Consider the following 11,545-nt stretch of genomic DNA (forward strand, 5'->3'; position numbering starts at 1 on the left):
CAAGACTGGGGGCTACAGAGGAGTTGGAGGACAGGGACTGAAGAGGACTCAGCAGCATCTGGTGGCTGATGGATGGATGAGGTGAAGAAGGGTAAAGGCCAGGTTCTAACAGAGTTCTAGTATGAGAGATGCAGAAGGTGATTACTACCATTAATTAGGCACTGAGTATCAGAGAAGGAAGAGGCTTTAAGGAGAAAACAGTCGTAAGTTTAAGATTCTATGTTGGTTTCTGCCCAAAGACATTATAATACCATTTTTCTTTAGCAAGAATTGGGGGGGGAAAACGTAAATACTGAGTTTTACCTAATACAGTAAGACAACATTTAAAGCATTTTGCTTTGCCTTCTATTCTGCACATAATTAAGTGCTCAGTAAATATTTAAGTGAGCATTTAAAATTAGAGTGAAACATTTATTAGAAGTGTTTGTTTTTCCCCGTTAGGATACTTCAGGAGCAATTTAATATGAACAGTGTATTTTAGTTTTTTGAAAACTGATGTCCCTGGAAATATTTCCCTTTAAAAAGCTCAAGAGTATGAAAACTAAGATTATATCAGAATGATTTTCCTGAGAACCTTAGTTTTCAACATATAAAATATTCTGTATAATCTGAAATTCATTTTCAGTACAGCCATTGTGATTTATATTTACAAGAGGCAGGATTTTAGTCCATAAATTGGTTTGAGGACTATGTTCAATACAGTAATTTGCTTTCATTTTTAACTGCCATGTCAAGATAGTCAAATTCAGAGTGAGTAGTTAGCATATTAACGACTCCAGGTCACATTTGGAGGTAATAATAAGCCCTGTTCTGCATATCAGGATTATGTTTGTGGAAGAAGGATTGTACTTATTGTGAGTACACAAAAATAAAGGAGCAGCTATGATTTGTATGCTTAATTTACAAATTGTTATCAATTCAGTGAATACTAAGGGAACAGTAAGTGATTAAAACACCTCCCCCCATATGACAAATATTTAATTAATGGAACCAAACATTTGGAATGTAAGTCAAGTCCAGTATTCACAACAGAATCTTATTTGAAAGAGAGTTCAAAAACTTAAGTAGTGAAGGTCCTGATGGTAGTTTTTCCTCCTTACCCTTTATTGCATGCTGGTCGAAGGGAGCTATTAGCGACAACTGATGTGTTGTTTTACTAAAATTCTGTAACCTTCTCATAACAGGTTGACTTTGAAACTTTAGAGACACCTTAGAGACTATTTCTAAAAGACAGATTTTCTCCTTACTTGTTCCCAATTTGGTCTTGGAGTTAACTGAACACACTTTGAATACAATTGGTAATGACGGCTGGTTCCAAAATTTGTTGCCAAGAAAGGCTATACAGTTTTGTGTTCCCCTGATTACATTAGGCCATTGAACCACACTACAGCTGATAATTTCATTTCCTGAAGCAAAAGAAGTAATTTTAATACTAGAGTGGTAATTGTTTAGGTCCTATTTGGTCAATCATATTTCTGATCTAACTCTATTGGCTAACTTTTCATTATGTTCCTCATCTGTCATTGAGTATAGTTTTGGTGGAACTCTACCCTCACTCACCCAGGCTCTTACTCTGCTGTGAAGATAGAATAAGAAGGACATTCTCCTGGTTAGGTCTTCGTAGAGGAATCTATAGAATCTGTGCTTTAGACATTGATTTGAATTTCAGGATAATAGATTTCTATATGCTGAAGGATGACCTTATGAGCGGTAGAGTTTATGCTAGGCAATCTAACCTGGGGAATCTGGTATTCAGATATTACCCTGCCTCCCCACCAGACACCAAATCTTACCTTTATGCACCTGAATAGAAGTAGAATGTGTGGGTCTTTTAAGAATAACTTTCTCCTTCTCTTCTGCCGAGAGAAAGTAGAATAGCTGCTTAATTTCTGAATGGTTCACCATTTTAAGTTTGCAAACTAGGAATGACGTGTTCTTTCTACTGTTACAGTCGTATTTATTGAGAGCTCACTGTTTCAGGCGCTATCCTGATTCTTTTATACCCATTTTTCATAGCTATCATATCAGTGGTTAGTCCCATTTTACAGATCAAAAAAGGGATCAGACTTTTCCTAGGTCATGGTGTCAGGCCTGGTAGAAGTCACGCAAGGTAGCCTGACTCCAAACCAGTGTTTTGACATTTTTATGATTGGCTCTCAGATTTGGCTCTGCTTTAAAAGCATCTGGGGGCTTTAAAAAAAAGGGGGGGGGAAGCACATGCTGGCGAGGAGCCCCAGACTAATTAAATCAGAATATCTTAGGGATGAGGTCTGGACAGTGGTATTTATTGGTATTTTTGGAAACATCTCCTGATGAGTCTAATGTGAAACCAGACTTAAGAACTGCAGCTCTATAATTACATAGCTTGTTTTAGTACTAATTTCACTTAATTTGATAAAGTGATCTGATAGTAGGAGATAGAGCACATCTAAAGACTTCGGGCTAGAATAGAACCATGGCAAAGATTTTACATACCTACCCACAGAATAACAACTGAATAATACGATTTTTTTAATACTGAAATTGTGGACCATACTTAATATACCAGAAATAATGAAGGCTGTATATAAGGAGAAATTCAGAAAACTCTTAAACTATAAAAGTACATGTAGTTTAAAAAATACTGTTTCTATATGGAATTCCATTGTTTAAAATGTCTCTAATTTTTTCCAAGCTTTAATTCATTATCATGAGTTTAAAAATATTTGACAAGCTACTTGTATTTTAATGGTAAATATGGTACACATATGTAAGTATGATCTGTTATAATAGCCAATAAAATATTTCCATACTCCTGATTTTCAGAGTTGGGTGATTCTTTATAAAGATAGATAAGACTGTTATAAATACAGGCAGAATCATATTTGTTACATTTCATTTTATTAATTGACATTGGCTATGATGTAAGAACATAAAGTAACACTTAATGTGAACTACATGTCTAGTTACTTCCTACTGAGAGATAACAGAATGTGAAAATTTACCATGCGTGTGAATAAGAGGGATTGAATTAAGATTACTGTGAGATATTTCATCTTGAATCTCCTGAGCAGGCATGCTTACCTCACATTTATGTTCTGTTACTGAAACGTTTATTAAATTCAACACAGAGTTTCAAATGAATCCATTAGACTCCAAGTCTGGAATGGTTAGAATAGGTTGTTCATGTGGGTTGTTTTTATTTATTTTTTAAAGATTTATTTATTTACTTTAGAGAGAGAAAGAGAGAGTATGGGGGGAGGGGCAGAGAGAGTTTTAAGCAGACTCTGTGCTGAGCACAGCCCAATGCGGGGCTCGATCTCACAACCCTGAGATCACAACCTAGGCTGAAACCAAGAGTCGGACGCTTAACCGACATAGGCACCCCTATGAGGGTTGTTTTTATATCATGCCATTTTGTAAAGCAAAAAAATACCTTGTATGTTAGAACCATTAAAAATGTCACAGAATTTAGGAGTGGTAATTCCTTTAGTTATCTAGAAGCTCAGAAAGGCAGTTGTGTTCAAAGTTACACAACTAGTGACCGAGCTGAAATCTCAGATGGGGTGTCTCCATTCCCTGTTCCTCTTTGTCCTCTACCAGATTGCATACTCACCTGAGGAAAAAACTCCAGATTGAACAAAATGGTTGATGGTTTCAATTTTTTTTTCAAGCTTTGTCTTTCCAGACCACCAAACATTCAAATAAATGTTACATATATATATCCTCAACAACAAAACCCAACTTTTTATTTATTTTTTTTTATTATTTTTTTTAAAAGATTTTATTTATTTATTTGACAGAGAGAGACACAGCGAGAGAGGGAACACAAGCAGGGGAGTGGGAGAGGGAGAAGCAGGCTCCCCGCAGAGCAGGGAGCCCGATGCGGGACTCGATCCCAGGACCCTGGGATCATGACCTGAGCTGAAGGCAGTCGCTCAACCAACTGAGCCACCCAGGCGCCCAAAACCCAACTTTTTAAATTGAAGAGGCAAAGAGAGATAATAGTATTGAATACTGTCTTTCTAGGATAGCAGTATGTTTATTTATTTTTTAACATTAATCAGCCCCCTCCACCCCCAAAAAAGAACAAGAATGTTTAAGTGGGTAAAACTCTCAAAATATAAACCTCTGAAATTAGAAAAACACTTAATAAGAAACACTAATGTAGTGTAGATGTTAATAGGAAGATAATCAGTTTTACAGACTGTCCAACTCACATCTAGCCTTCAGTTCTCGGAGAGGCCCTTGAAGCCATTACTGGAGTCAGCAGAGAAATCCTATGGTCGGCCTAGTGACGTAGTAAAGAAGTAGAGCCCAGAAGACTGCAGCTGTGGCCAAGATGACTTTTCTGACGTGCTGATGGGGAGAGTCCTCGACCACTGACATGGTCACACCCCCGCCAACAGTCCAAAAAGGCTTGTCACAGCCATTGAGCCCACGGCTTCAGGCCAGTTGTGCCCTCCCCCAGGGACTGCCGTCACCAGTAGGAAGCTCCACGGAGGCATCACACGTCACCTCTCCTTTGTCTTGTGTGGCCTCTATGGGCCCTCTTGCTGCTTGGATGGGAAAGTGGGGTCAGGCTGTATTACACCAAGCTCAAGGCCTCGTTCTCGCCACTTGATTGTGGACCAATCTTTTCGGTCTAGCCTTGCTCAAATAGAGAGCAGCAAACTCAGACTCTAGCCAGGTTAATGATGTTTTGCATCCACCTACGAGAGAAAATTATATTCTTCCTCCCGCCTCCCATTTGTTTAAGTAATGTAAGATGAATGTCTAATCTAAGAAAATCCTTACATCTGAATGGCACGTGAAGAAACCAAACTTAATTCTAAGACCCATTTCCTTCCACAGGACTGTGTATAATCCGTAGGAATATCCGTAACAGTAGTGACAGAGAAACTGGGGGTTTTCTAGGTTTCCCAGTGGTGTGGCCTCATTATTTGGTAGGCACTGATTTCACAGAGTTATGGCCATATTTAAATGTAAGCACGCATCTCCAGTCCCAAGACTAACATAGATGCTCTTTGAATCATTCACCAAAGACACCAAGTGTGCCTCAAGAGTCTACTTTCTAAGCATGTATTATAGTTCATTAATGATGATAAAAACATCCCTATTACTCAGATTCTGAATGTTGCGCTGTGTTCTGTAGCCTAAACTAAAGCAACTCATCAAAATTGTGACAAGCGTAATTATGGTAGCAATGCTGTCTTTCAAAAATACACATAAAAATCATACAGTATTTTGCACTGGGGATTTTAGCAGTATTTTAGCAGTGGGGATTTTTTTTGCATTAAGTCAGAATTTGTTTAAATGGGACTATTGTATTTATACAGGTATGTGACTGACTTTACAACTTGGCATCTTACAAAGATAATGACACATTTTGGTGGATTTGAATTTCCAAAATCCTTTGCCAGGTAGGAAAGGGAGAAATTACATATAGGTTTTATGGCTTTTCATGAATAGACCATTTTCTTTTTTTGGTCAAAAATATGAAGAAAACATATTAGGTAGTGATGCTTTTAGACTTCTCATGCTTCTCGTAGCAAAAATACAAACTACTGGAAAAATTCTTTTATATAGATCTTTTAAAGGCGAAATTCTGAGCAAATTTTATTCTTCATAGTGGGCTAAGGGAAAAAGACATTATGTGTTGAAAACCTCTTTTTCCCCTGCATATATTTATTCATGGTGTTCAGTAAAAATAATGTTTCTGCTAAGAACGTTTGTAATGATTATTCCACATACTAAAATTTTCAATTAAAATTGGTGGGACAGTGAGAAAACCTAGAGGACCCTGTATTATAATCTCTTATAATTCTTTTGCATGATTTATACATATTACACCATTCATTTACATTTTGAAATACATGCTACTGTATTTGTTTTCCAGATTATAGCTCTACTTTATTCAAAATGCAGTTTCTGGACCAAAATAACCTCCTTTTATGTTTTGTGGTATGGCAGATTGCTGTTGCATCGTAGCTTTTATTTCTAAGAAATGTACTACATGAGGGTGTTAGTAATAGCTTTGCAATAAAGGAAGCTCTGTGGTGGAAGCAGAGGGGCCATAGTGGATAAACTGTGCAAAAGGCTGCTTGTTTGGAAGTCAAACTTAATTTAAAAGAGCTTTCAATCACTAGTTAATATAACTGCTTTAAATTTACAGACAGTGGGAGTAGCTCACCGTTACCCAAGTACGCTTCATCTCCCAAACCAAACAACAGCTACATGTTCAAACGGGAGCCCCCAGAGGGATGTGAGCGAGTGAAGGTCTTTGAGGAAATGGCGTAAGTAATGTCTTTTCTATCAGCTGGGATCCGCAAAGCTGTAAAGCTTTTTACTGAGACCAGTTGATCACAGATGAATCAACTACTCCATCCAGCTGATAATGTGTTTCAAAACCAAATTATGAAAAGGGAATTGAATAGGCAGGAGGGATCTTAGTGGACAACTGCAGCCTGTGTGCTGGAAATACATAAGCTAGTACAAAGAAACCTGGAAATTCATCCCTACGACCTAAAAGATCTATTTTTTAATCACTACAAATTTTCCTTTCAAAAGCTCTATTAATTTGGATGGCTAACGAGAAGGCGTTGAGCGGCAAAGTTAATATCCAAGTGTGGCTGGCCTTATGACAGGATCCCACAGGCCAGAAGGAAACTAACTTGTCTCCCTGTAGACACATCTAGCATGTGTATTCGTTTAATGTAGACTTCTCATTCGCACGGTTTTTTTTTTTCTTTTTGAAATTTCAGTGTGCGTAAATTAGAAATTAAAGGAAACGAAGTTCATGCTGTAAATACTTGGCAGAGTGGCTCAGGAAAAAAAAAGAAAAGGCTGTGTAGCTGTTGGACTCACTCATCCCTTTGTCCCAGTGCGGTGCCTGGGGGAGGCCGCTGTACTCTTGCGACCTGGAAGGGGACAGAGACCGGTCTTGCAGGATTGCAGGAGTTGATGGCTTAGTTCCTGGGAATGGGAAGGGAGGAAAGGCTTGAGAACCCTGCTCTGTTGGGCTGACTGGCTCTTTAAGAAATTATTGAAACTTTTTTTTTTTCTGATCTGTTAGAAGTATGTATAGTGATGCAGAAAAAGGAGAAAATGCTTAAAACCAAATACATGATTAGGTAATCCCTCTCCCATTATACTTTTCCTTAGCAGAAAAGGTCATTCTACCTGGCATAATTTTTAACTAAAGCATAGGAGGTTTTTCCATCTTCCTAAATGATTGAAAGCAAACTAATGATCTCTGAAAAAATTTGCCCTGTCCTTTTGAAAATCATTTTGTCTCAAATATCACTTGGTGCTGTGTACGTCCCTGGTCTGCCAGCTGACTTGTGCTATGGAAGATGTTTACCCCTCTGTGTACACTTAACTCATTCCCTGCCATTCACATTGTAGCTGTTGTAGAGAACTCCAGCTAAGTCAGAAAGCTTGGAAGCTTTTAGTGATTGTGAATGTCATTTTGTTTTATGGTTTTAGGTCTCGTCAGCCTATCTCAGCCCCTCTCTTTTCATGTCCTGACAAAAACAAGGTTAATTTCATCCCAACCGGATCAGCTTTCTGTCCTGTAAAACTTCTAGGCCCTCTCTTACCTGCCTCCGACCTGATGCTCAAGAACTCTCCTAACTCAGGCCAGAGCTCGGCCCTGGCCACCCTGACCGTTGAGCAGCTCTCCTCCCGGGTTTCCTTTACGTCTCTTTCTGATGACACCAGCTCGGTGGGCGCCCTGGAGGCCTCCGTCCAACAGCCATCCCAGCAGCAGCAGCTCCTGCAGGACCTGCAGGGTGAGGAACACATCTCTGCTCAGAACTATGTGATCATCTAAAGCAAAGGGGGAGCTGGCCTCTACCCTACCTTCACGGATTAGGAACTAGACCTCAGACATCTTATCTGCATGGAGTGACAAACTTTCGGAACACCACCACCACCAACAGAATACTTATCAGCATCATAAAGTATCTCTTAACACTGATCTTGGCAGGGACGGAACTCCTATTCAGCAGTTTTTGTGGAAAGCAGTACTGCTTGCAAAATGTGTGTGTCATTCAGCATTTTAAGTGGAGACTATGCATTTCATAGTATGTTTGACAGATTAGTACTGTGTCCTGTGTTTTGTTCCAAATTCTTCAGTATAAATAAGCTCTATATCAAAAAGTTGCCTGTCTAAATAGAAAATGTCTTGCTGTGTTTTGTCCTATGGAAAATACTGTACTTCAGGATTATGTTTACAATTGATCCAGGTGTTTGTTTCTAACTTCTGTAATACATACAATGCAAAAAAATAATAATAATAAATGGCCACAACAGTTGCACAGTGCCCACCCTATGGCCTAGCTTCAGGTACTTCAGTTGAAGTCTAAACTCAGGTAACTTGGAATGTATATCATATTGGGATATTAAATATTTCACAGCTAAAAAGCTAAAGAGGGAACATCACTCTTTTGCCTTTCCTTATTTTATGCATTTCCCTTTCCTCATTACATTCCACATTCTTAGAATAAGAAGTGCATTCAACCCTAGGAGAACAATAATCCTGGACATGGGTGAACATGAGGAGAACCAGCAAATCTGTGGTGTCTGACATCATTTTTGTCATGCGGTTACAAGTAAAACAACTGTTGAATTCACTTTTCAACATGTGTAAATGTGGCTTTTTTTTTTTTTTTTCAAACAAGTTCAGGTGTTGCTCAGTTCATGACTTATAATGTTGCAAAGAAAGTGTCTCCGGTACCAGACTGTACATAAACATTCCAATTGTGTGTGATGGAATTTAACAAGAAAGTCTAGGTTTAACAGTAAAACAGTGAACTTTCACAGGGGATGGGTGAGATTTTCTGTTTATGTTGGCCATCAGCGTCAGGAAATGCTGTTTCAGCTAAAGGCATATTGTTCAGTTTCTCTCTCGGAAGTTCTTTAATTTGAGGGTTTACAAATGACACGCTTTTGGTTATTGTTTTTCTCGAGCAGTTGAGGTGCATTAGTTGCATTCATGTGGAGAGAGAATGTGTGGGTCTCAGAAGTAATGCTGCACGGGAAGCTGGCTGTTTGGGGACTTAGAAAAGCAGCATTTTGCGGCTGTCTCTTCAGGCCTCTCCTCACAGTATCTTGGATGGTTCTGTATTTCAGATGTGCAAAGTAAAGCAAAAACCCAAGTAAATTGCCTTGAACTTGCAGACTCAGACCTGAATTTTCAACAAAGTTGTGTGAAGAGAGCCCTAGATAATCCCGAGTGGTCAGTGGAAGAGCCCAACTCTCAAACTTTGTTTTCTGCAGCACAGAGAGTTTCCAAAAGCAAAGGGAAGTTTTCGTATTTTTATTCCATTGCTTTTAGTTCAGTAAAGCATAGAGTTGTTTCATCTGTACCTACAGCATATGGCACCGTTTTCTTAAGAATTAGGGGAATAAGGTGCCTACAGTCACGGGAACGTTTCAGTTCCCTTCAGTCATTCCTCGGGGTTTCTTGGTTTTATTTTCTAAGGAGGCTGAAGAAGGAAGAGGTGATAGAGAAGAAAGCAACACCATTGATTTTTTTAAGAAATGATATATATATATGTATATGTTTGCGTGTGTATGTATTCTATGTATTATTTTGTTATGATCCCAATTATCTTCTTTCCACCAAAGTTTGCAGTAATATTCTCTCCTGAAGGTGCATCCTGGCTCCTTTATATTAGTCAGTGTTATATTGTAGGAGGCTGTCATGGAAAAGGACTCAGTTTACTTTTGCCATTTTCACAGGGGAACCTTTTAAAACAATCTCTTCAGCAGCAGACACCTTTAACCCTAATAATCTCAGGCCTTGATGAAAATACTATATTTTGTAGATTATGGTTAAAGGGAGAAAATTATTAGTTCTGTAAGATAAATATGAGCTCCATTAACTTCTGATATCTGGTTTAGCATTACATAATGTGTTGATCTTACGCTCTGCTTTTGTCCAAATATGCAATAGTATCAATATCAATTTCTGAAAGTTGGACTGAATGCTTTTTTGGTGATGAAATCTGATGTACGGTATTTATAGTGACATGTGCTTTTATTTTCTCATGAGAAACTAAATATTAATTGTGTTGTACATTTGTTCTTAGCATATATTAAAGTTTTGAACCAAATGTGTTAAAGCTTATGCTTTGCCATGTAAATTTCCCAGAAGTTGTTGAGCTCAAATGTATCCTACATCCAGCTGTAGAAATTTGTCAGAAATTGTTTAAATTTTGTATATAGTTGTACTGTTTAATTCTAGCCACTGCGCTGAACAGTATTCGAGTTACCATACAATATGGCTTTACACAAGGAAATGTGTGGCTTTTGTTTTGTATTTTTTCAGTATAGAAGTTCCTGTGTCTTATTTAAATAAAGTTATTAGTAAAACTGGAATAGTTCACATATGTCTTTGGAAAGACTGGGTTGTTGGCATCTTACCTTGACAGAGATGGACTCAGATCAGGGTGATGGCGGTATCCAGTGCTCACTGAATTCCTGACCTGCATCTCTGGCACTAGAGGGACTCTGACTGGATCAGACTTCCAAGCCGGTTTCCTCTGGACATGTCATTTATATGCTTTCCATCACAAGGTAAGAAGCTGGATGACTAACGTTCCAAGTCTTTGTACTGCTCTCCCAGCTATGAGCACCTTAAAGAGAGAAAACACTGTCCCCACCTCTTTATTTTATACCCAGGAATTATTTATGGAAGTAATTTGTTTAAATTCAGTGACATCATCTCAAAGGAAGTAGGGTATTTCTCGCAAAGAAAACTGCAGCAAAATTTTTTTTTTAATTTTTTACTCATTATTTAGGTTTAGATTCGAGATAAGAGGGAGAAAACCTTAACAGAACAAAGAAGTGTTGATGTTATGCCCAGTTATCCAAATAGGGTCATGATAGGCCCCATTTTGGTCTCGGGCCACTGCCCGAGAGCAAAAACCGCTTTGAGAAATAATTTACCAGCAGAGTGTTCCTTCCAAAGCACATCTCATCGAAGAGGTTGTTAAGATTTTACCTTTAAGATTAACTTAAAAATGACTAATGGCTGTGTTTGGGGCTGAAAAAAAAGTAAAATGTAACTTTTTTTAATGGTGAGATTTACCAACCACCTTCTTGAGGATGATATATAATTTAGTCCGGAAACTATCTTAGGTTAAAAGTTCCATTACAGGTGACTGTTAAGGAAAAGTGGGATTCTCAGCTCCGCCTCTGCTTGACTCTCAGTCATACAAGCTTAATATAAACAGCCCTGAGGAACAAGTTCGTATGTGCAAAATGAAACCTAAGGAACCAAAACCAAACCAAAACCAAACCTGAAGAACATGGAGGGGGAAATTAGGTCTAAGAACTTATAGATGCTTAGCCTTATGTTAGCTAAAACTAATCACTTGAAGTTTATTTGTGAACAGTGCAAAATTAAATGTTTGCCCCCACCCCTTCCCCTCTGAAGTTCCATTATTTCTACGTGTTCCCAGCAGCTCCTCCCTTCGACCCCATCTGTGGGACTCACAAGTCTTTCCCCCACACACACACACACACATCTCTGGTGAACTCTGGGCTCTTTGGAGCT

At 38.5% G+C, this 11,545-nt stretch overlaps 1 protein-coding gene across 1 annotated transcript in view; it reads left to right on the forward strand.

The window, feature by feature from the left end:
• Positions 1-10,353, forward strand: part of GLCCI1 (glucocorticoid induced 1) — a 112,529-nt gene extending 102,176 nt beyond the window's left edge. The window contains exons 8-9 of the mRNA XM_021689535.1: positions 6,155-6,275; positions 7,468-10,353. Of these exons, the coding sequence (XP_021545210.1) occupies positions 6,155-6,275; positions 7,468-7,813 (467 nt within the window). The 3' untranslated portion in view covers positions 7,814-10,353. The remainder of the gene's footprint in view (positions 1-6,154; positions 6,276-7,467) is intronic.
• The last annotated feature ends 1,192 nt before the right edge of the window (positions 10,354-11,545 follow it).

Source organism: Neomonachus schauinslandi, chromosome 12 (genome assembly GCF_002201575.2).
Source record: "Neomonachus schauinslandi chromosome 12, ASM220157v2, whole genome shotgun sequence".
NCBI lineage: Eukaryota > Metazoa > Chordata > Mammalia > Carnivora > Phocidae > Neomonachus > Neomonachus schauinslandi.